The sequence below is a fragment of the Triturus cristatus genome, chromosome 5_2 (genome assembly GCF_964204655.1).
Source record: "Triturus cristatus chromosome 5_2, aTriCri1.1, whole genome shotgun sequence".
NCBI classification, from domain to species: Eukaryota; Metazoa; Chordata; class Amphibia; order Caudata; family Salamandridae; genus Triturus; species Triturus cristatus.
Window position 1 is genome coordinate 761,330,935 of NC_140588.1, and position 26,497 is coordinate 761,357,431.

At 43.6% G+C, this 26,497-nt stretch overlaps 1 protein-coding gene across 1 annotated transcript in view; it reads right to left on the bottom strand.

Moving 5' to 3' along the window:
• The window catches only part of LOC146829236 (sodium- and chloride-dependent neutral and basic amino acid transporter B(0+)-like), a 393,036-nt gene that overhangs the window by 46,663 nt on the left and 319,876 nt on the right, over window positions 1–26,497 (bottom strand). Inside the window, exons 11-12 of the mRNA XM_085607866.1 lie at window positions 24,722–24,821; window positions 2,407–2,516 (exon numbers count right to left, since the gene is read on the bottom strand). Coding sequence (XP_085463992.1) covers window positions 2,407–2,516; window positions 24,722–24,821 — 210 coding nt within the window. The remainder of the gene's footprint in view (window positions 1–2,406; window positions 2,517–24,721; window positions 24,822–26,497) is intronic.

Genomic DNA, 26,497 nt, shown 5'->3' on the forward strand with positions numbered 1-26,497 from the left:
ACATAATATTCACAAATGCCTGCAAAAATCACAAATTTAAGAAGGAATTTAAAAGATAAACAAGTTAAAATGTAAAAAAATATATACTCACCATCTGCAGGGCAGCAAAGTAGGCGAATGCCCATACCTTCACAAAGCATTACAGTTTAGATTCCTGGAGTAAGGCAGATGTGGCAGTTGGAAAGGCTACCCTGTGATGGCTGTTTTCATAATTGTATTCTGTTTTCATAGTTGTTTAACAGTTTTCATTATTTTTCTTTTTGTTGCTTATTGCTATTTTGTATTTGCAATGCTTTTTTACAGTATCACTAGATACTGCTAACTAGTCTGATTCAAGCATGTGAACCTATAAAAGATACAATACTGGAGAAAAAGCAAGTTACTTACCTGTACACTGTGGTTTTCCAGTACTGATATCTTATATAGATTCACATGCGATCCTCCCTCCTCCCCGTTAAGGCTCACCAATTGTATACCTCTGTTCCTTTATTTACACTCCTGCTCGAAATCTGAGGTATGGTGACTCTGTACGGAATGAGTGCTTCAGGGTCTGTGCTTTGATTGGCTGAAGTTTGGATGTATTAAATCAATATGAATTGGCCACTAATGTATATTGTTTTTCAATGGAGTTTAATCCTAATACATTAGCACTGTTTAGTTGTATTACTGTTATCCTGGGACTCCCACCATGAAGATGGGGAAGATTCAAGCATGTGAATCTATAAAAGATATCAATACTGGAGAACCACAGGTAAGTGACTTGTGTTTTTTACTGAATTACAAAACCACTAAAAAGTCAGAAATTCACTCGAGGTTTAATTCTATCAGAGCAGACATCCACATTTTTTCACCGAAGTTTGTGAAATAGTATAGGAAATCCATCTTCTCTCTGTGATTTCCTTGAATTATTCTAATTTTTGAATGTTAGAAAGCTGCTGTTTTCAGCGGTTGGAACCTGCTAACCCACTTCTAAATTCACAGACCTGTTAAGAAGGCAGTTGTTATTTACAATAAAATTAGCACATTTTGACTTTTTAATAAGCCAGTTCAAATGTTTGTGTAAATGGCATTTAGGTTGCTTAAAAGTCAGTTCCTAAAAGTGGCCAAACTTGGAGTTCCATAAACGCTTTCTCCACTCATATATGGAGCACAACTTGAAACACTGGCTTAGAAACAACCATGTAGCAATACAGGCCAGGACTCTGTGTCAAGAGAAGTTGCAAAGTCGTTTTGGCACATTCAGTGACAGCTACACCCCTTTGTAACTCAGCTGTAAATGTATGTTTAAAAAGTATACATAGTGGCGTAGTGTTAAACTGGTGAAATGGTGGTTCAGCTTGAAACTGAAAAACGACTATGAAATTATATAAATCATGTTTGTGCAGGTTTTTGCTAATTTCTGTCAGAAAATAGGATCATATCTTGTGCATACTTTAAGTTTCCAAAGAAAATAAAAAACCTTGTATACTTGATTATTGGAATATTGATTACATTCAGTTGAAAAAATACCGTTTTGAGGATTGTCATACTTCCGTGTAAAAGTGTGACCAGTCCGAACTTTTCCCTTCATGTATTCTCTATAACTGGCTCTCCTGAGGGATGGGGCGTCCGGTAACCATGATAAAATGCTGGCCCTGACATACGTGTAGTAATTTTTGACATATGCATCACCCATGGTTTTGGACGGCATCATTGGAAAAATTCTGGCACTAGCATATGTTATGGTAGTCTTGGCATAAGGAGGCATCCCTTCAAATTGGGGCACCCATGGCAAAATGGCGTCCTTTTCACAATGGAGGTAATTATTGACACACACAGGGGGGGTGGGGGTGGGGGGTTATCCACCCATTGCACATTTTGAAAACAAATTGGGTCATCTTTAGGCGAAGGGGGGCTGTAGCCTTCATTTGTACCATGAAAGTACTTGAATATTTAAAGAGTGCCCTTCAGGTCCTATGGTTTTTTGTAAGTTTATGTGAAATAGATTATTTAACAATGCACCTTTTGACCTATTTGTTTTCTACATCTTCTCTGAGGGGGAAGAACCTCTCAGGTCCCTCATTGAAGATGTCAAGCTCACTCCCTTCAGTCGCTTTTTGGAATTTACTCCTCACCACTTTCAAAGATCACCAGCTGCGACTGACATTGAGATTAATTCTACAGACCTCTGCCATACAAGTCCTTCATTCATCCTGTTGATTTATATAAACGTTACATTGGCTTAGATTATCCATGAAATCCTAATAATGCATCTTCAAGTTAGGTGTTTCATGTTTTTCATCCGTGCCACTGTCAGACTGCACTGGATTGATTTCAGCCATGTTTTTTTTTCTCTTACTGGTGAACGAAGCATTACAGTGCATCTTGATAATGATCAGCATAAATATAAGCAACCACATTACTTACTGCTAGAAGTACAGGTGAAATAAAGTACCAGCAAACTCTCCACCACACCCAGAAGATCCAGTGCTTTTTTCCAAGCATCATCTCTATGTCTTGAATAAACGTGTTTGTTCCTGTCAACAAACAAAAGCAGAGTAAACAGCAGTCAAACACATTTGTCTAGGTTTCTCACAGATAATTTTTAATGTTTATACATTTTAATTTCTGACTATTTCAATGCTGATTTCTTAACTGATTTTTAGCAGATTTGATGGAAAAATGCAATGTTTAAGAAAAACAAAGCTTGCAACAAATGATTCATCAATTATCTGGTAGAGCCTCCTTCTGGTCACCTATTTTGGCAACATCAAAAGATGTGAATGAATGGGCGCTCCAATAGATATAACACTGACCCAAAAAGAGGCTTATGCTTTCTACACATTGAAATAGAATGTATCTTCTGTGGTGCGGTATATTGAATATTTAAGATTGCAAATAATTACGTTATCTCAGCATCAGTATTTGCTGTAAACATCACAGTTACGTTATAACTCGCTGTAGATTGTTAATGTTGCTTAACTTTTGCTAGAAAGACAGTGCTTCCACTTCGTTTCATTAAGTTGGTCAAAACTGGCTACGTGGTCCAGATGCAGAAAGGCCACTCTAGCATCAAGAATAAGCTACAGAATATCACTGTGGGCTATTCTGGAATGAACACTGGTTAAAGAAACTGCCAATCAGTGACTCAGAGACACAGCACTGCTTGGCAAACTATCCTGTCAAAATCAGTTTTCTCTTTCACTCGGAAAATTTACACCATCTAGAGGTAGAATCTAGGGTTCGGCGTAACTCGCGTAATTTCAGTGTAGCATAAACACAAGGAAGTAACACAAAATTCTGTGACATGACGCATAATACGCAAGAGAAGTATTTCTGCATTTAGCGCTATTTCTTAACACAAAATGATCCCCTTGCGTCCAAAATGGACGCGAGAATACAATTTTCTCTAATAAAAAGTGCTAAATGCAACAGAACATTATAGCAGCCGCTCTTGGGGTAGGATTTCACTCAACTTACCCACTGCCATTTAGCGCTACTCTGTTATCGCAAAATACCCACCTAGCATCCAAAATGGGAGTGAGAAGGCATTTCGAGTTAAGAAATAGCTCTAAATGTGCTGTTGGGATAGAATTTTCCCCCAACTTTCTTCCTGCATCCAGCGCTAATTTCTTAGTGCAAAATGTATGGATGCATTTTGCATTAAGAAATATCACTAAATGCAGCAGTTCACAAATAGCGAGCAGCTGTTCGCGGTTGCTAAATGTGCTCTTGTGGTAGTGTTGTTTTCCCCCAAATGACTCTTTACTATGCGAGCAGATATCATTGCGTTATTATCGGCAATTCTACGTCAAAGGTAACATGGAATTACCAGAATTACTCCGATTACTCCAGCGTAATTAAAATTACTCCAGGCCTAGTAGAATCTTCATTTGGTTAAACTGATGCGTGTTGAAAGTGATGTCTCCTTACTGTCTGTTCAGCCCAAATAAGAGTTTTATGTAAAATGACAATCTGCCGTCCGCCATTCTGTTAGGATATTTCTAATTGCTTTCTGGATCTCAGGTGTAGGAAGGCGCTATAACAGCACTGGCATCCTCTGGAAGTTTCACGGGTTACTGTTGCAAGTATTGGGACAATTATAACTACTCATCTTGTATGTAAAGATGTACATTTTGCCTCCCGGTTATTTGGTGGGAAATGTAAATGTAACTTCTTTATTGTACCTCTTTTTTTTTTTTTAATTAGTGATATAATTAATCACATTGTTTCAGGTATTCATACTTTGGACAGTGAATTCAGGTTGAGAAAAACCTCATCAGGCGATTTAAGTGCGTGTATACTGATTTTTAACAGCAGCACGTGTTAAATTGTATTCTGAAGCTCTGGCCCGCAATTCCAAATTGTGATTTGTACATAATTATTGATCTGCTCTTATATAGGTTTTGCCAATGATAGTTTTTAGTAATACGACTATTATTTGTAGGACATCCTTTTACCAGACATATAGCCTTTTGAACTCATTCCAAGAGGCTGGGAATACTGATGTGCTAATCCTGCGGGTGGAATTGACATTACTGTGCCAGTATGTAATTCCAGGAAGCCGGAACACGGTTATATTTCGAGATGGACTCTGGTGGCACTATCAAAAATAAGGAATTACCATAGGAATCACATCTGCTACAAGAGATTTGTGTGGTAAGTCCTATTTGTATCAATTTCCTTTCTCAAAATATCAGCAAGTTTTAGCTGGTGAACTATCTAGGGTTAGAGAAATTTGGGACCATCGTATTTCTTCCTCTACTGCAATTTCCAATTCAGTGTGGGAATATCTTGGGCCTAGGGTGCAAGGTGTTTCCATCTGGTGTTGCCTGAAGGAGGGAGGAATGGCCTCACAAACCCAGCATGTGGAAAATAAAGGCTCAATTGTCAAATCCCATACCAGGCAATAGAGTTCTTCACCTGCTGCCTTTATTTACCGCACTCTAATGAAAATAAGCCACCAGTATTGTTTTGGGATGTGGAGTCCTATCCAGAGCCAGTCACCCAGTTCTTTGCAAACAGTTAGACACCTTGTTGGACCTGGCCCTTTCTGCAGGGTTATCCCCAAACCTTTTAGCTTCTTCCTCCTATTTTTCTGACCCTCTTTTTGTTGGCTTTAAGACTCTGGGCACGTTACCTCTGCTAATCAGTGCTAAAGTGCCTGTGCTCTCACCTCTAAAACTTGATATGATTGATTTACACATGCTTGGCATATTTAATTTACTTATAAGTCCTTTGTAAAGTGGTATCCATATACCCAGGGCCTGTAAATTAAATGCTACTTGTTGGCCTGCAGAGCAGATTGTGCCACCCACAGAAGTAGCCTTTCAAACCTGTCTTAGGTCTGCTACTGCAGAGCCTGCGTGCACAGTTTATTGCCTCATTGACTTGCCATTTAAAACTACTTACCAGGTCTTAAAATCCCCTTTTACTACATATTGGTCACCCCTAAAGTAGTCCCTAGGTAGCCCTATGGGCAGGATGCTGTGTAAGTAAAGGATAGTATATGTGCCCTTATTGTGTGGCATGTCCTGGTAGTGACAAACACTCTATTTTGTTTCTCGCTACTGTGAGGCTTACCCCTCTCATTGGCTAGCATTAGTAATTCCCTTATCTATGTTTGAGTGGTAATTTCTAATTTGAAAGGAGTTGCACTGCCATCTTTGGTATGTTTAAATGGTAGTTATAAATTATGCTTACTGATATAGGTGGGTTTTTTATTACTATTTTAGAAATGCCACTTTTAGAAAGTGAACATGTCTCTGTGCTTATAACTCTATGTGCTTTGCAGCCTGACTCCAATCCACATCTAGGGCAGAGCGACTGCTACACTTTGTTAATGCTTTCTAGACAGCCGCTACACAAGGAGGGCAGGGTGTGACAGGAGAGGCATCTGCATACCAATAGTCTTCCTGGGCTGGGAGAGAAGGAGGCGGGGTGCATTTACATTTGCATAGGGTCTGTCCTTCCCTCACACAAAAGGCTTGTTTACCCCCTACTGTACTTCTCGAGCCAGGGCTGGGATTGAAAGGGAGTGTTGTGCATGTGTAAGATTTCCTTTGAAGGGCCCCCTAGATCAAAGACAATTTGAGTATTAGTACAGGGGCTCTGACCCCATGTTTTTTAGAGCACGTATGGAAATGGGATTGAACCTCTGTCAAAAGTACGACTTTTCTGCACAAAGGTCACATCTGGACTGCTCTTCTGTTATTGACTTGCTGCCTGCTATCTGCTGGGGGACCCAAATGACTCACTGGATTGCTTTTCTGCTTGTGGCCCTGCTGCCAGCTGCTCCCTGACTTTGGGTGCATTCAGCCCTGCTGAGTTGCCGGGAGAGTCGCCATAAAGCTACCTGCTTCTTGTGCTAGTCTGCCTGTCCCTTCATGGCTCTCAAGTGCCTTCCAGGGAACCCAGTGCATGGGGAGGGCTGTTTCTTGTTCCTTGGCTTCCACTGTAATCGCATGCACGGTGAGCGCTTCTCTCTTTATTTATTTATTCACCACAAAGCAGAGCATGCTGAGCGCTTCCTTCTTTTGCTCCAAAACCTGCATTCTTAAGAGCAGCAGAGCTGGCCAGTCACTGCAGGCTCAGCGCGTTGTGAGCAATTACAATAATTATATGGCTGTGTAACTTCTGCACCCAATCGTATCAAATATTCAAGATCATTAGGTGCAAATGGTGCTCAAGGGATATGAAGTGGCAACTCTAGGCTTCCAAGCAGAAGACAAAACTGCATCCTAAACATATTCAAAATCATCCCGAGCCCCCAATGTCCAAATCACAAGTCTCCACGGAGAGTAGATGTAGTTCTGTTCTCTTTATTTTCAATCTTCATATGTATCTGATGTATCCAAAACGAAAATGTAGCCAACACAAGTTTCATGTATGGCAGGGATACCACTAACTTCATCAGGGCTAATGATTCTATCGTAGAAGCCCTGAAGTACAGCGTACAGACTTAATAGCCAGTGTCTCCAAATTTCCATATCTTTCTCTGTGGCTGCCAACCCATACCTCAGGCAATTTCTCCAATAAAAACTTTGTATATTTTGCCATAATTTTAAGTCGTTCACAGGAGAGTGCTCCCTTCAATATAACGACACATAGTTATTTCAGCACGTTGTGAGGTTCTCAAGGTAGGCCTTGTGACCTTCATTCCCCTGCGGAGGCCATTCTGCGCTCCAGACGACATGAGTGGGTCAAGTTGGCCCTTAAGTACAAGCGCTTAAGGGACATGCGCTCTTGCCTGCAAAATACCGGTGTCTGTGGACTGGTCCGGGCCCCCGTAACCCACCAACGAAGATTTTCACCGGATCCGATGATGAGTCTCTGGCCACGAGCCATGTAGATGCACACCCCACCCACGGTACACGGCCGTACCGAGGTAAGTACATGAATAAATTAATAAAAGGAATTGCATAGCGCACGCTGCAACGCCAAATGGCGATGCAGCGTGCACAATGTAATTCATTTTATTTATTTATTTATGTACTTACCTCGGTGCTGCCGTGTGCCGTAGTTTACTAAACCCACCCTGCCCTTCCCCCGCCCCGCCCCACCGCCCGCAGCACTACCTGCAGGAGCCGCTACTGATGAAGATTAGACATAGTTGGATCATGTAGTACAAATCAGGTTGGCAGAGGATACATTTAGACTTGGGGAGATGCTTGTGCTGGAGGATATTCCTGAAGCTATTAAAGGTTATTAAGTCTGTGGAGGCACTGATCCTGGATAATTTTACAACTGTATTTTAAAAGGCGTGTGATACTTTATTGGTACGAACATTATTGGCAGAGTTTCAGAAAGTTGATACAGAAAAGTTATAGTCAGTGTCAACGAGGCAAGCCAGAAGTAAGGTGTTTCCTACACCACACTAAGACCCTAAAAAAAGCAGATCATCTAGCCAGATGTATCGAGCCTTTTTGGGTTCTGCGAATCTGCCCATTTGCGAATGCAAAAATTACTGTTCCTTTGTAGCAAACCTGATTTTGCGACTCGGTAACCTGTTACCCAATCGCAAAATGGGTATGAGATTCGGTATAAGGAAGAGGCGTGTTTAGGGCGTCCCTTCCTAATACCGAATCGCATCGGTATGTATGAATGTTTTGTGATCACAATTGCGGTTGCAAAACATTTGCATTTTACCACCTACTTCAAGCAGGTGGTAACTCATTTGTAAATGGGAAGGGGTCCTCATAGATGTGTTCTTCCCTCGGAGGCAGCGCAAGTCCTGAGCAATTATTGGGGGCAGGTGGACTGTAGCGCCTCTGATTTTTAAAATTCATTATGATTCCCCCTAGCGTCTGTGCCCCATTTCCCCACAGAAGTAGTGGAGTTCTTCTTTAATGCAGATAATGACATATAAACTACTCAGAGTCCCTTTTTAGCCTGCACACTATAGAGTCCGTCCTCAATATTAATTTCCGGGACGTTGCGTGCAGGCTCACGCTACGAGCTGCTTTGTTATTTAGACGTGAGGACCAGATTGTGCAAGTCTGGCACACGCGGAGTCGTGGAAAAACGACCGTAAATACTGACTGGCTCGAATCTTTACAGCTGACCGGTGAGCATATATTTCGATACCCGTAGTATTAACATGAGGATTTCTCTTGTGGGTCGTCATTTGGGTCAGACTGGAGTTTAAGCAAGTGTCGTTTTTTTCATAGGGAGGCGATTGTTATATCGGATGATTAGTTCAGCCATGAGAGACTGACCACTACGAGTGTGATAAGTAAGTACTATACAAACTTTATGTGCAGGGCAGGTTGACTTTTTGAAATAGAGAGATCACATTAATGGAGCTTGGTAAATAATTGACGTGTCTTATCATTGTAGGGGACTTTATTTCGAATTTTAGCGCCCATCAGGGGCCATCGAGGCGCAGCTCGAGGGTTTTATGTATATGACCTCTAAAAGAACCTGGTGATGTGAGTTTTAAGGAATGTTTTGAACTTTTTGCTTTGGATTGCTTGGAGTTAGGTTATCTTTGCACTATAATTATAATGCTGCACTTGCATGATTGACATATTGTAGTTGGTGGCTGGTCCTGGTGTTCAACACGACGGATTACACTCTTGAAAAGCCAGTAAGTTGTGGATCAGTGTCTTTGCCCTGTCACGCCCTCACATGTTGGCATCTGGTTGCACTAGGGTTCTGGACACTGGGTGTCTCACATGCATGCTCTGTACAAATAAGAGACAAGATATGTATATGAATGGAAATATTAATATATATATATTTGTATCGTTTGATTTAGTATTGGTCCTTTGCCCTCGTCATGAGGAGGCCGATAAGATTTCAGAGGCTGAAACGCGTCTGCGTCGACGATACTACTGTGGAGGAGTCCTTATTGAATCCTAAATGAGTATTCTATAAAATACGTTCTGTGACACAAGAGAGCTATAGGAAAAGGGTTGTTTTGCCTCTGTGCACACACCATTTGGCTACCTCCAAATGGACTGCCTTAAATAAATGGGCAGACACTAACGTTAGAAATATACTTTAGGGTTTTGGTAACATTACGTTGTTTATATTACTGTCTATGTTGTGTATATATTTTGTTCCATGTACATTTGTATGTCTTTATATAATTCAATGTTATCTCTATTTGAAGATCGGTCCCATCATGTATGTGTGCCCTGTATCAATTTAGGTAATACATGTCTATAGGATTGAAGGACTAAAGTGAGGGTAAGTGATTGTTCCCTACACTTTAATAAAAGTAACATATCAATTCCTCCGTATCATTGTTCTTTTATGTATGATTGTTTGCTTTCCTTCAGTCAAGGCATTCCAGCAGCACATCTAGCAGGGACTCATTTCCAGGCACACATCCTTGTAGGAACCCACAATTAGAAGGTCATGATCTTGGAACACATGATCTTGTCAACTACAGTAGTGCTCAGTTCCTCATCTTTCAGTTATAAACACTGGTCTGGTCAATCAGCTCCTGTGCGCTGTTCAAATGTGGGCGGTCTCCTCCTATCAAATGGCACAGGAGCTTCTTCCTGAACTGGTTCAACTAGCACTAGTACAGATGCATATTAAACCCACCCTCCATGTGAACTAGGAGCACTCTCGCAAGAGAACAGGAGGCAAACAGAAGTGGAGGGATCAGACCCACCCCACACCACGCCACTGTAACTTTCTACGGGAAAACACTGGGGAAGGAATTAAACGTCTCCTAACATGCTCCCAACTGTCTTATTCTGCCATATGCATGCAGGAATCCCTCCTGCATCAAGTCAAACATACAAACAAGCTCCAGACTCATCTTGCACCAAGAGTGTGCATATACGTTTCTCGCAGCTCGAACTGAAAGTCGCCAGTTATAAAAGACTGTCATGACCTTCTAAATAGAGGAGGCCTGCAGCAGACTGGTCGAAATGGTTGTCCTTTCACTATAATCTGTGTTCTCAATATGTTTGTTAACATAAAGCCCAGGTAGAGACAGCAGTAACTAATTGGCGTGCCTCCTCTAGATTCTCAATCAACTTAACTGGAAGACTCCTTGGTGAGCCTGCATGATTCATGCTCAATGATGGAAACATCAAAATCGTAAGGGGGCAGTACGGTGACTTATTAGGAGATCAGCACAGAGCAGGGATGCACACTCTGCATAAACAGCCATGTAGGAGACATTTTTGTTCCAAATAGAACAGGGACAGCACAGTGACTTGTCAGGAGATCAGCATAGGGCAGGGATGCATGCTCTGCACGGCAATGTAGGGGACGTTTCTGCCTCAAAGACACCAGAACTTTAAAATACGTCTTTATTGTACTGAATTGTACAACCACCATGAGTGTGGTCTCTCTGTGCTCCAGACTCCAACCTCCCTAACTTTCATTTCCAAATTCACATGGAAGAAGTCCTAATATACAACATTTACTCTTAGAGCTCATTTGATATTTCCCTGCTAAGCTTGATTGTTGGCTTATTTGTTAAATATTTGCCAGATCAATGAGGTTTAGGATAGTTCAGTATGATGGGAATTCATTGTACTGTCTCTGGAAATGTGCCTTTTAGGACAGAGGTACTTAGTGTGTTGTGCACTGATTAAAAGTGATGAGAATACTTGATGATATTTGATTCCAGAATAGTCAAGATGGCTGTGTTGCCTTTATAGATGAGTGGCTTGAGTGTGATGAGGGTGGCTGTGATGTCTTTATTTGAGAGCATCTTAAGTTTAGACAAGTTGAATATGTTGCACCAAGTAGTGGTTTGATCAGTGCTGTTGAGGCATTGCCTACATTTTAATCTTTTCTCCAAAGAAGATGTCTTTCCTTGTATTTGACCTTACGGGTGGCAGACGTATCCACAACATTTATTTAACCCCTTGCATGCTTCTGACGGAACTACTCCGTCATGAGCCACGGGCGCCGTGTGCTCATGACGGAGTGGTTCCGTCATGCTGCGGCCGTTGACGGCCGCTCCGCCCACGCGGCGCTGTTTCCCCGCCTGTGAGGGCGATCAGCGCAAGTGGGTGGAGTCATGACGGAACCACGCCGTCATGAGCACAGCTCACCCGTGACTCATGACGGCGTGGTTCCGTCATGAGCATGGCGGCGCCGCAAACCCCCCAAACCCCCCCAGCGCTGCGGCGGAATTCGCGCCGCAGCGAAGGGGTTAACTACTGCAATCCTGTTGTCTTCCTGTAACTCTATATATCTCACATTTTCTCATCTCCTCCCAAGCTCTCTGTTTGCTACCCCTTGTTGATATGACATTTTATGCTGCTGACCTTACCGACATCACTGTTTAAATTGTATCTTTGAGGTCTCTACCTTCTACTACTACACATAAACCCATAGGATAACATAGCTATTGAAAACGTCCCATTCTGCGCTGCATAATGTACTGCACTCATGCACTGAAACCCTCATCACCCACATTTCTCAATTAGTGAATCCAATTTTGCAAGACTCTCTGAAACTTGCTTCTTCTGACAGAAATCTAGGAAGCTTTCATATCTATCAGGGATGCATGCTACCACTGACCGCTTCCAGTTACTCAATATAAATGGAATGCTTTCACATATACTATTTAACAACGTTGAAACACATTTCACTCCATATTTAGACTGTATAATCTTCTAGTTGGGCTCCCAAACTACACCTTTGTCCTATTAGGCACAACCCTTAACCTGAATACTTCCAAGACATGCCCTGCATCAGCTTCACCACCTTGGGTGGCTGACTGCCAATAACAGGGGGCCAGATGTACGACTTGCAAAATAGCGCATCTCAAATTGCGAGTCATTTGAGACTCGCAATTTGCGATGCGCTATTTTGCATGCACAACAGTGTGTTTTACATTGTTTGCGTTTTCCAATGGGGTCGCAAATTGCGAGGCTCGTGAATATTAATGAACCTCTCGCAATTTGCGAGCCCATTGGGAATGACAGGCCCTTAAAGGAAAACGGGATGCATTTAAAAAAGAAAAATGAAACTTTTCAGTTTAATTTTTTTAAGGGCAGTATTTTCCAACATACTCACAAAGGGGACGCCTTCCCCTTTTCAAGTGGTTTACCACCTATTTGAAGTAGGTGGTAAAATGTGAGTCTTTTGCGGCCGAAAATGCAGTCGCAAAACACTAGTACATAGCATGTTGACTCGCTCTTAGGACGGGACGCCCCTTCCTAATAGCGAGAGTGGCAAATGCTATTTTGCGAGTCAGTGACTCGCAAAATAGCATTTGTACATGCTATTGCTCTTTTTTACGGCCTCAAAAAAGAGTTGTACATTTGGCCCAGGGTCTTTAACAAGTTATTGATACTTAGTAAGAAATACATTAAATGTCTAGCCTCTTAGTACCTCTCTGACATTTTATCCAAATAAAGACCAGTTGCAGCCTAAGATCCATCCTCCCCAATTTTCTAGCTGCACCCAAGTCCCCCCATAAGCAGACATCAGTGTAGCCTCTTCTCTTTACTGCAAGAACACCTATTGAAACTTGAACAAGCATTTACAATGCAATGGTCTCTGCATTGTTAAAGTTAGAGCTATTGGCATTGCTCATGACATTATTTTTGTTTATGTTTCTGTTTTTAAAACATTTAAAGAAACGGCATTGTTATTTACAATGTCAATAGCTTAATCACTCTCAAATGCGAGACCTATTGCATTTGCACGCACACACAGAGCCACACACACAAAGCCACCCACACACACAGAGCCACCCACACAGAGCCACTCACATAGAGCAACCCACACACAAATAGAGCCACCCACAGAGCCACCTGCCCACACACAGTTACCCACACTCAGACAGAGCCACCACGCTTAGAGCCACCTACAAAAAGAGCCACCCACACACACACAGAGCCACCCACCCACACACAGAGCCACCCACTCACGTCAGACCTGACAGATAGATGCATGTAAAAAGTTAAAACGAAAGCCATAAAGCTACAGTTGCAATGCACAACTTGGCAATCAAAACCTAAATGTTTAAAGAGGGACAGGATTCGAGGCTACATGTCCTACTTTTTAATGCCATGCACCCTGCCTGAGGGGCTATAAGGACTACTTAGAGGTGACATTGTTAGTTAAGCGTAAGGTTTAGACCTCTTGAAAGGGATTATTTTGGCATGGTGAATTGCAGTTTTTACACATCCAGTTAGGCTACAATGGAAGACATGAAGCATGTTTACACTGTTAGTATAGTGGCCGGCACAATAGATGCAGCACTCCACTAGTGGAATCTAACTTACAGATCCTGCGTACACTTTGTACCATATATTAGGGAATTTGGTAAAATAAACATACCAATATTTTTGAATTATAACCAATTTCAACATGTTTTAGGTCAGAGCACATGGTCTAGATATCAGTGCTCCTGTAAACAGTCTAAAAACCATTATGTTTCTCGTTCAGACTCTAGACTAACAAACACCACGCTTTCTTATGAAATCATTCTATTCTTTCGGTCCATCTCGTTAACCGGTATTTCTCTTTGTCAGGTGTGAGAATTGCATCAGGAAACTGCTTCCAGAAAACATTATGGGGTGCAAGTGAATACAATTATCTTTTTTAAACAGAATTCTCTTCATGCCCGCTTTTAAAGTGACTATTTTGGCAATATGCTTTGATGCAGTTCGCAAATAATTCTGAATCCCTAATTTAATTATTGTTTCAAGTTGCTTAAAATATTACAATTAGTAAAATATGGATGCTAAAATAAAGAGAGAGCAAAGAATCCCATAAGACTAAAAAATAGAGGTTAAGAAAAGTTATAGTTCATTAAAATACAACTTAAACCACGGTCTGTTAAACTAAGGTCTTGTTTGAGGTCACTGTGTTTTAGGGTCAAATTCCTCAATTCACAAACATGTTTGCCATTGAATATTCAGGAACTGATATTCATGATATATTCATATAAATGTTAACAGTGTCTATGAAAGTGCACTTCCTCTTCTGGCTTCTGCTTCAGATGGATAAATATGTTGATGCTTAGCTAAATACATTTTTATTAAAAGATTTAAATCTATTAAATATGATGCTCATAAATTTGACAAACCGGGATATCTCAGATGGAATACGGGTTTTAAACCCTCTGAGAAATATCCCATTTTTATTTTTTTAGAAACATTGGTTTAAGGGATAGTTTGCGTGCCAACATGAATTCTAGGCAACGGCAAAGTAGGTGCAAGATGGATTAGCTTCTATAGTTGCAGAATCTAAAATGAGGGGTTGCAATGGCATTGTTCCTTCAGCCATAGGTATTGTGAAGCGAGATAAACACTTGACTCAGAATACCATCCTTCAGGTGTCGCTACAAAGACTACAATTAAATAGTGGACGCAACAGAGATAAGGAGTGATTACACATGGCAGCAGTGTATTATAAATCGCTATATTAAAAATGTCAGTCATTGTTACATCTCCGCGGTGGCCACATCAGAACTAGCCAAATTAGTAACAACATGTTGTCAAATGTCTGAATATAGAAATCAGGAGCCTGCCCGGGTGCCCTTAAGGACCTGGAGTGCTAGTTAACAAACCCTGCATTTTTCATTAGTAAGGTGAACTTCATGCTCAAGGGCACGACTTACCTCTGACATGCAAAGGACATTACCGGTTTTAACAGATGCAGGATACAAGGCCCTTTCAGTATCACAATAACGTAGAATTAATCTTTTCGGAACAAAGGCAGGTCAGAAATGTCAAGAGTTTTATAAGCGGCTGGTGCAGCAAGGGATTGTAGTTCTGTCTAGTGGTCGGACAAAAACCAGCTCTATACAGGAAGCAGGATAGCCTTTGGACTATATCTTTACTACGCGAATAAAACAATACTTGTTATCCAGCATTTAAAAACTGCAGTTATGCAAATGTCCTCCTCTCCCATTAAAGTGTTTGCATAAAGTATACTCGGCTACTGAGAGCACGGAGAGTGAGGTTGCACTGACAGAAGCGAAACCCCGAAAGCATATCACTCGTGTCGGAAGAGATAAAAACAACAGCGGCCGTCTGGACTTCAAGCACCACAGCGAACGCGTCCATGCAATGTCACCCGTCCTTACCAGACAGCGAGAGAGCACTTCTAGCCAGAGGAAACATGACTGCACAGAGAGCAGGGACACCGGATGCACTTCCCACTATAGTACCCTTGAAAGGAGTGATAAACAAAATGGCCACTATCCTCAACCGGCACTTCCGGCAGCGGAAAAGAGGCTGCAGTGGAAAGCACCGGGTCCCGCCTAATCAGGCAGCTCTGTTGGAAACACGGGGGTACTGGTGTTTTCTAGAAGTAGTTTAGAGAGAACGAGGTTTATTGTTGAAGTAATTTGGAACTGTGAAGTATGTATTAGAGATTTTGTAAGCGAGATTAATTGCCCATCTGTATTTTGCGTAATTGTCATACGAATTTATGTGGCGCCACTCAAGTTTGACCACTCTTTAAGTGGAGCAGAATTATTTTTAAAACATAGAGGCAAGCGAATGTTTTAGATGGGGGTACAGTTTATAGGAGTTCGACGTGAACTGATGGAAGTATCTCAAAGACTAACATTTGTCTCGCCGCCATACATTTTAAGAACACCGGGTCTTTAAGAGTAACACCAACATACGAGTGTTCTCGGACACATGTATTCTGGGAAATGTAGTTTCTGTGACGCCTGACCTTAGGGAGTACACTATAAACAACACATTTTATCAGATTTTACACTTAAAATTCGCCATGCTATATACATACATTGTGTTGTACACGCCGCAACTGTGATATGCGCTTAAAGACAACCCAAAATCGGAAGGCAATCGAGAATTTTTTTTCGATGGATAAATATCGTCAGGCTAAGAAATGGAGGATCTTTGATAACGCGATCGACTTTAATTCAACAAAAACAATATTGTATCACTGGAACAGATACAGGCGTTCTATGCTTCTTTAAGTACATTCACTTTTCAGCTTTCGTAAGAGTGTCAGGATGGCATGGCTGACACCGACCCCAGGAACCCCGCCGACTTTGTAACCATGTTTCTCCGAGGTGAAGCAGAAATGCCTCAGAGAAACGGAGCGGCATTTTCGGATTCGGGGGCGTGTTTTTCTATCTCTCCTCTTGCCATTGGCTGGAATGGTTACATTCCAGAGGAGAGAAAGAATCGAAAAAACACGCCCCCGAATCCGAAAATGACAGGGCTTGTTTGGAGAGACAATGCTCTTCTCCAATGGCTGACCAGTATTTCAGAGGCCAGCCAATGGATAAGAGGTAAAAAAAAGGGGCGGGTTAAAGCCCCACTCCTAACATTAAATCTCGGAGCGAGACTGCGCAAGCGCAGCCTTCGAGCCGAGACCTAAAAATGAGTGAACGGTTCCCCAGTACGTTATAAATACGTGTATTTCCATGCAGTGTATTTTCTTTAAGATACAGAAATAGATTGTCATGCACCTCTGTTTGTCTTTGCAAATCTTTTCCTCATGTCTCAAAACTCTTTAGTGCCCCACTCTCATCAATCTGTGTCCCATCATTATTATTTAAAACATGTCTAATCAAAATCTTGTTGTGCTACTGAAATAAAACAACATGATAAGCCCAACTCCGTAACATGTAGTGGGTTTTATTAGTCTTCACTAAATGTACTCACTGGACGCTTGCAATTGACACATGAGATGTGAATGTTTCAAAATTGCTATGTGAGCAGCTTGAGGAGCCGGGTCACAAGTGTAGGTACAATTGATACTTGCTCATGATCTCATTATGGCATGCTTCACAGATATTGGAAACATTTGGCGATATGGCCCTATTTTACAAGTTTCTGAGGCTTCTACACAAGTAGATTCTTATTTGCCTGGGCAGCTCGTCTCCAAGGCATCTGTTGGGAAAATCTATGCTCGATTTTTCTGTGATCACAGTTTTTAATAAATACATTTTCGATCTAGCTGAGGTATCTCTAGTGCGCAACAGCTACTCATTGAGTTTCCCAGCGCTGGGGAAACAACTGATCCACTTATTAACTTGTGATTAGAAAGCGAGCCTGAAGAGCCACGTTTTAAGGAGAAGCTTGAAAACCAGGATATTCTCTGTGGTGCCGAGATGCAGCAGGGGAGTGTTCCAATCCCTGGAACCCAGGTAGGAGTAGGAGCTTCCACCCCACTTCTTCCATCTGAATTGTGGGATCACCACCAACAAGGAACTGGAGGAACTGAGTGTTCTGGTATGGTCAAATAGGGGTAATTCTATTAGACCGGTACTGTGGACCCAAGTGATAGAAAGCTCTATTTGTCAGCACTAGTCCTTTAAATCAAACTTGTTCTTTGATAGGAAGCCAGTGCAGTTCTTTCTGGTATGGTTGGATGTTGACTCTCCTAGAGAGTTTCAACGGCAGCCGTGCTGCAGCATTCTGAACCAGCTGTAGTCAGAAGATAAGCAAGGAGACCCCAATAGAGGGGAATTGGCATAGTCTAGCATTGAGGTAATCAGGGCTTGAATCAATGTTTTCTGCTGAGGTAAAGTGAGAAGGCAGTGGAACTTTTTTACAATTTTTTGGAGTCTAAAACAGGACACTGCTGCACTGGCCACCTGGAGGGAGACGGTGGCAGAGTTTTCAAATTTCACCACCTGATTGCGAGCCACCATGGCAGGGGCTGTTGGATCATCATTTGGCCAGCTGGGAGATGGTAATCCAGTGAGCAGAATTTCAGATTTACTGGCTTTGCATTGTAGGTTGCTAGAGGGCATCCACTTGAAATATAGCCTAAATGCATGACTTAAAATTGCTCAAGGTGTTAGGGGCATTTTAATCTAGGGTGAAGGGCATTTGCGTGTCATCGGCATACAAAACTTTTTGTACACTGTAATATTTATCATGGGTCATCAGTCGGGTCACATAGACATTAAAAGATTTAGATTCTGAGATGTATGGAGCCATCCCTACACATTGATTTGTGCCTATCAAAAACGAATGGAAGCAGGCTAATGGAGGGCCACAGATACCGATGTCACCAAGATGTTGTAGCAGTTCGGGGTGGGAGATAGGTTCAAAAGCTGCAGCTAGATCGAGGAGAACAAGGGCCACATGCTTTCCCATATCCACCGCTAGCTTAATGGTGTCTGCAACCTCCAACAAAGTGGTTTCCATGCTGAAGCCGGAGTGAAAGCACAACTGGGAACGGTGGAATAGCTTATTCTGCTCTAGAAAACCAGAAAGTTGGAGGTTAATAAGCTTTTCTAAAATATTGGCAAAGGCCGGCAACAAGGAGATTAGTCTGAAATTGGAAAGGTTAGATTTGTCAGCTTTTTAAAGAGGGGAATTAATTTGGCCTGTTTCCAGCAGCTGAGGACTGCAGAAATCTGAATGGACAAGTTTAAAAGGTTTAAAAGATGATTAAATGATGGGTTCATTGCTGTGCGATTGGAAAAAAGAATAAGGGGGGCACGGGTCTTCATTTTACAAACTCATTCCAAACACTTGAAGGATGCTGCCGACTGGATGAACAACAACTGTCTCGAACTCAACACCAACAAGACAGAAGTACTCATCTTTGGGAAAGGCAAGGACACACACTGGAACAACAAATGGTGGACCCCAGAGCTGGGCCCAACCCCTATACCCACCAGACACGCCCGCAACCTCGGCATTATCCTCGACAGCCAGCTATCCATGAAGAAGCAAGTCAGCGCCATCCCACAACCTGCTTCCTCACACTCCATATGCTCAGGAAGGTTTTCAGATGGCTCCCGACCAACACCAGGTGAACAGTCACACACGCTCTCGTTACCAGCGGATTTGACTATGGAAACTCTCTCTACATAGGAATAACATTCCAACTCATGAAGAAGCTCCAGAAAATCCAGAAAACAGCAGTCAGGCTCATCCTCAACCTCCCCAGACAGATGCACATAACCCCTCACCGCAGGAAACTTCACTGGCTACCAGTCATGAAGGGATGCCAGGACAAGCTACTCGCCCATGCATACAAGGCATTACACTGTGAAGGACCTGCGTACTTCAATCAACGAGTGACCTATCACCAGCCCATCAGGAAAGTCAGATCTGGATCCCTCGCCCTAGCTGCCGCCCGTCGCATCCGCTGAACAAACAGCGGAGACTGCTCATTCTCCCATCTTGTGGCCAAGACCTGGAATGACCTCCCCCTACACCTCAGAACCTCTCCAATCAATCAATCAATCAAGCATTTGTATAGCGCTACTCACCCGGAGGGTCTCAAGGCGCTTGGGGGAGGGGGGTCCGCTACTGCTCGAACAGCCAGGTCTTGAGTTGCTTCTTGAAGGAGAGGTGGTCTTGGGTCAGGCGGAGGTGGATGGGGAGGGAGTTCCACGTCTTGGCAGCCAGGTAGGAGAAGGATCTTCCTCCTTTTGTGGCTCTTCGGATGCGGGGGACGGTGGCGAGGGCGTGGCTGGTTGATCGAAGCTGGCGGGTGGGAGTGTAGAAGGTCAAGCGGTCGTTGAGGTATCTTGGACCTTGGTTGTGGAGAGCTTTGTGTGCGTGGGTGAGGAGTCGGAACGTGATTCTCTTGCTGACAGGGAGCCAATGCAGGTTTCTCAGGTGTACGGAGATGTGGCTGTGTCGGGGAATGTCCAGGATGAGGCGTGCTGAGGCGTTCTGGATGCACTGGAGTCGTTTCTGGAGTTTGGCTGTGGTTCCGGCGTAGAGGGAGTTGCCGTAGTCCAGTCGGCTGGTGACGAGGGCCTGGGTGACTGTCTTCCTGGTTTCGGTGGGGATCCACCGGAAGATCTTACGTAGCATGCGTAGGATGTTGAAGCATGATGCGGAGACGGCGTTGACTTGTCTGGTCATGGAGAGGGAGGAGTCCAGGACGAAGCCCAGGTTGCGTGCGTGGTCTGTTGGTTTGGGTGCGCTGCCAAGGGCAGGGGGCCACCAGGAGTCGTCCCAGGCGGAGAGTGATGATCCCAGGATGAGGACTTCCGTCTTATCTGAGTTCAGTTTCAGGCGGCTGTTCGTCATCCACTCGGCTACGTCTTTCATCCCTTCGTGTAGGTTGGTTCTGGCGGTGGCGGGGTCGTTGGTGAGGGAGAGGATCAGCTGGGTGTCGTCGGCATAGGAGATGATGTTGAGGTTGTGTTGGCGTGCGATGGCTGCGAGGGGGCTCATGTAGACGCTGAAGAGGGTGGGGCTGAGTGATGATCCTTGTGGTACGCCGCAGATGACTTCGGTGGCCTCGGATCTGAACGGGGGGTAGGCGGACTCTCTGTGTTCTTCCTTCGAGGAAGGAGATGATCCATTCCAGTGCCTTCTCCTGGATACCGATGTTGTTGAGGCGCTGCACTAGGGTGCGGTGGCAGACTGTGTCGAATGCCGCGGAGAGGTCCAGGAGGATGAGGGCCGTTGTTTCCCCGTTGTGGAGCAAAGCTCGGATGTCGTCGGTGGCTGCGATGAGGGCGGTCTCGGTGCTGTGGTTGGCCCGGAAGCCGGACTGCGAGTGGTCGAGGGATCCGTTCGTCTTGAGGAAGGCGGCCAGTTGTCTGTTGACGTTTTTCTCGATGACTTTGGCCGGAAAAGCAAGGAGCGAGATGGGGCGGTAGTTTTTGAGGTCGGTGGGGTCCGCTGATGGTTTCTTCAGTAGGGCGCTGAGTTCGGCGTGCTTCCAGCTCTCTGGGAAGGTGGCGGTGTCGAAGGAGGCGTTGATGATGTCCCGCAGGTGGGGTGCGATGACGGAGTCGGCCTTGTTGTAGACGTGGTGAGGGCAGGGGTCGGTTGGAGATCCTGAGTGGATGGAGTTCATCGTGCGGATGGTGTCTTCGGTGTTGACTGGGGTCCAGGCGCGGAGGGTGGTGGTGGGGGGCGTTGTTCAGGTCGTAGGGTGCGTTGGCTGTGTGCTGAAACTGTTGTGTATGTCTGCGATCTTGCTGTGGAAGAACGAGGCGAGCGAGTTGCAGAGGTCTTGCGAGGGCGTGATGTTGTTGTTTCCGGCGCTGGGGTTCGAGAGCTCTTTGACGATGTTGAAGAGTTCCTTGCTGTTGCGGGCGTTGTTGTCCAGTCGTTCCTTGAATGCGGATTTCTTGGTGGCGTGGATCAGCTGGTGATGTCTTCGAGTGGCGAGCTTGAGGGTGGTCATGTTGTCTGTAGTTGGGTCTCTGCGCCAGGCTTTCTCGAGGGCCCGGCAGTTCTTCTTGGAGCTCTTAAGTTCGTCGGTAAACCAAGATGCTTTCTCCATCGCTCCAGCAATTCAGGAAGGACTTCAAGACATGGATGTTCAACCAACAGGAGAAAAAGAAGAATTATCCAAGAGCGCCTCGAGACCCTCATGAGAAAAGCAGCTCTAGAAATCCTGATTGATGAACTGATTGAGAGTACTGAAGTTTTCTTTGATACCACATAAATAAATAATAAATAAGATCATTCTGGGACCAAGATTTGAACCATTTTCCTCTTCTTGTTGGAGGGTGGAACATTTGCTGTCAAAATGTAATCGGTCTACAAGAGAGCAAACAGTGTATTTGTATGGGTGCACTTAGCCTTTTCTCTTCCTGAAATTGTGAAAATTAATATAATTAAGGTGGGTTAAAATAGACATATCTTGTAATGCCAAGATAGCTATGAGCAAACATGGGCTTTACAGAAAAACATGTTATGTAATGTGGTAATGTCCCCCTCTTCTCCTTTTTACTATAAAGAGAATGATAGGCCAGGCCCTTATTTTTTCTCGCCTGGACTATGGTAACTCCCTTTATTTGGGAGCCCTAAAGACCACCACAAGGAAACTGCAGGTGGTACAGAATTGTGCTGCACGGTTGTTGTTCAATGTACCTAGGCACCAATCTGTTCGATCAGCATTAAATTCTTTTCACTGGATTGCAATGGCTGAGAGGATCAACATTAAATCTCTGTGTATCGTCCACAGAACGTTCTCTGACACGTGCCCTCTGATCTCCCATCCTTTACTCTCCTCTTACCACACCCTAATAACCTTGTGTCCCTCTAATGCCTATTTGGCCAAAGTCCCCCAACATAGGGGCCGATTCCGATGCGGTCTGGAAGACCTCTTAATGGTATTTCCTCCGTCCCTATCGGATCGGGAACGTGTCTTTTCGACCGAATCGGCAAGGTTTCTGACCTACTGAGTACGATGCGAGTTAGGCGTTAGGAATATCCGAACCTGACAGCACTCGGAATGAGTGAGCCGTACGGAGCAGAATCGTACGTCTGTCTGGGCTGCGTTTACGAATGACCGATTATGATGCTGGATTCGGACAGCTTTTCCGAAACGTGATGTCTGACTCGAATCGGCGGTCGGAAACAGACTTTGGGGGCCCGTAGTGGGCCCCCCTCCACTTGGAGCCTTCCCAATCCGGCCTGTGGCGGTACCCATGGGTTCCCCCTTACCACGCATGCACAGTGTGGCAGGCACCAGGAGGTGCACGCCACAGGGTGCCTCATTTTCCCCAGCCACCCCTTTCTTCAATGGGAGCCTATGCATTCAGTCGGAACATAGGCTCCCATTGAAGTCAATGGGAGTTTAACCATCAGGAAGCATCCGGATGCATCGTACTTGGCGGGTCGGACTCTCCCGATCCGAGTTGGTCGGAAACCATTCCCAAACCGATTCGTTCAGGAAGATTTCCAAACCGCATCGGAATCCGGCCCTTAGAAGGGAACGATTTAGAGGGTGTTCCTTTTCACACAATGTGGCGAGGCTATGAAACTCCATCCCTCTCTATCTTTGTTAAGAAAAGCAGCTTCTCCCCTTCCAGAAAACGCCTAAAACATGGCTATTCCAGAACATCTCCTCTTAATTGTGTATAGTTCAATTCTCTTGATGCTCCTGTGCTGCACTATTAGTGATGGGATGCCTACAGGTAGCTAGGTGCTCTATAAGTGCTTCATAGAATAGAATAGTAATGGTCATGAAAGTGATGATGAGGTCAAGAGTGTCACCCAGGTTGTTTGGAGGTTTGGTTGCTTGCCACCACCTGATAAGCACTAGACTCTCCAATTCCCATGTATGCAGTGGCAGCTCGCATAGGGCATGCTGCGGGGCGGTGGGGCGGGGGAGGGGCAGGGTGGTGGGGTAGTAAACTCGGACATACAACGGATCGGAGGAAAGTAATAATTACTTTCCTCCATTCGTTCGTATGTCCGAGTTTACTACCCCCCACCCTGCTCCTCCCCTGCCCCACCGCCCCTCAGCACACCCTATGCCAGCCTCCACTGCATGTGTGCATTTCAAATTCTACATGAAGGCCTTAAGTTGACTACATACAATATAACTGTGTCATGGAAGTGGAAGCACCCAGTCTAAGATGCGTAGAAGCTCAAAGCTGTAAACCACACAAGAAATCCCATACTCACTGAGTCAATTCAAAATGTTCCCACACCTACACATTCACCCATGCTGGAAACAGAAAGCTGCTCCATGGTCTTGCTGAAACGTTACTCCTGTGTGTATCTTTCACACTTATCAGCACTTCCTGCTTCCTTTGCTCATGATGGGTTGTTATCAGCTGCCATCTTAATCACCCCCTGAAAGAAGAGATCTTTCTGAACACCTTCTCTTTATAAATGAAGCTCTAAGCTGAAATCTAAAATTGAAAGTCAAGTATTACCAATTTAAGTTTAAGGAAGCATGGACCATTTATTACCAACCCAACAATTCGAATATACTGTCAGTAAAAAGAGCCATCTTTGCTTATACTTTTATGCTGTTTCTTTCTCCTTCATGTTCTTGCATCTTGATCCAAGGTACGAATGAAGTAGGAAATCACAGTGCTATTTACGGAAGGAGGAAATCATAGTGCTGTGTATTTAAGCACATTCTTCGCTCCTCTTTGAATACAGATATTGAGGAATTTTCACGGTGGATTCGATACACGTCATTTCATAGGTAACCTACTTGAATCAAATCAAATCTGTAACTAAGAGTCAGCAATTTGGAAGGTTTGCATAGTGTTGCAATTGTACCGGAATCTGCCAGCAACTTGTCAGATTGTTTGTAAATATTGGTGACTCAGCACAAATCTTCCTCAGAGCTTTGCTGGTCCCACTAGATCACCAAGTCAGGTCACCCAATCCTAAATTAAATGATGGACTGCATGATTGCTAATTATATGTGACAGGAAATGGATGGCCAAAGTAGGATATTTTGCTGAAAAGGTTTTTTTAAAAGGTACATAATGTTTAAATATATTTGATACATTTCCTATCTGGCTCTTTGTTCAGTTTGGTTCCTCTGTAATCTTAGGTTTTCATTGAGTGTAGCCCCTGTTCTCCCCAACAAACTGTTGCATGGAAACTAGCTGCCCCAAATGAATAGCTGCACTTACCATAGATCCAGCAGACTCCCATCAGCTCCAATACTCCCGCGATCAGCAGTCCCCATCCGCCAGTGAAAGTGTCAGTCAGATTAACCCAGTAAATTCCTGCCTTTGGAAAAAGCAACAAACGCAACAGTTAGTCATTAAGTTACTGCTGTTCACATATTAAACTTTGCAATAAACGTATGTCTAAAACCAAACGCTAAAGCATAATATGACGACTGAATCAATTCATTGGACTGCTATTTTCTCCTCATTCTCTACAATTGTTCATTTCCCCTCCACTCTCAAGACAAGTTGCAATCAGCAAAGTTAAGCTCTATTCCTCTCCTCCATCTATTCAGTTTTACTGCAGCTATTAAATTGCAATGGGAAATTAATCTTATTTTATACTTGACACATATCATCTGTCTTCTTTGTACAAGGAAAGCTTTCCAAACAGCCAGGTTATACTTCTTCACTAGTGCACACATAGTAAACCCTCACCAAAGCTCTGCTACTTTGAGTTCTCTGGGTGACCCACACCTAACCAAATTTATCATAACCTAATGAATTGCTGGAGAATTTTGAAACACACTACACAGTCCATCAACCATGGTACATCATACTAGGCAAAATGTGCCTGTACAACTGATGTCTGGGCCAGCCTAGACCTCTTTTCTCTTATGACGTATTAAAATCTATTGTCATGCCAAATACCACTGCTCATAATATATAGTATATTTCTACAGTTTATGACTTTATGGAGGAGATGATATGATCAGCGCACAAGGTAGTGCCCATCAGGGCCGGTGTTTTTTTTTTCTTAAATGTTGCTTTTGTGTTTAGAAGCTGATGTCATAGCAGGACTCTTTTGATGTAAGCACATGGCATATTGTAACTAACTTCATTAGTTACTGTCTCATTAGTGGATGGCTCTGATTTGGTTTTCTTCTCTATTCCGGGTAGATGGCGATTTCCCCTGTTTTGGCCTAAAATTCTACCTCCAGTAGGCCGCGCTAAATCTAGGTGGGTATACAGTGTGGTCTGTCTTCCTCAGCTCTTTACCAAAATTGTATTGTTGTAGTAATGGTCAGGATACACAATGGATTAAGTCAATTTGAATTTATTTTACAGTATTATGAGCCCACAAGACAGCGACTGAACAACGTAGTAAGATCACCAACATTCCAGTCAGAGTGTCCAACATTCTACACCCCACACCATAAGTTGGTTTGCAACATTCCATAGCTTTAGGACATATATAATAGAAATCTCCCAATGTCATCACCATGGTGTTCAGACAAAATATCTAAATACAAATATTGAGATGCAAACATATCAAGTTTTTAATAATAATAGGGGAGTGTAACGTTGCATATGCACTGTGACAAAGATATGGATCCCAGATTGTAATATGTATGGCAGAGCGCTGTGCGTTATAACATAGGCATCGAGAAAGGCACGTTAGATGGGGCAATATAACCCGTGCGAAGGCAAGTGTGGCATGACATATTCACGGGGTAGTGTTACAGTGCACATGGGTTAGAGAGTGTCATAGCATACGCACTAGCTGGTGGAATACAACACAGAGGTGTGTGGCACTCGGCGGGCACTGGTGGGTGTAACACGGCATTGGGCTCAGCCAGGAGCACGCTGTGACTCTCAAGTGAGGTTTGTCTCCTTTCCAGAGAGTAAAATAAAAAGTATTACACATCCGGGGGGTTTCTTGCATAGTTTGGTCGAATTTTTGTCGAATCCCCTTTGAATCCCCTTTGAATGGCTTGGTGTGCGTGTGTATTAAAT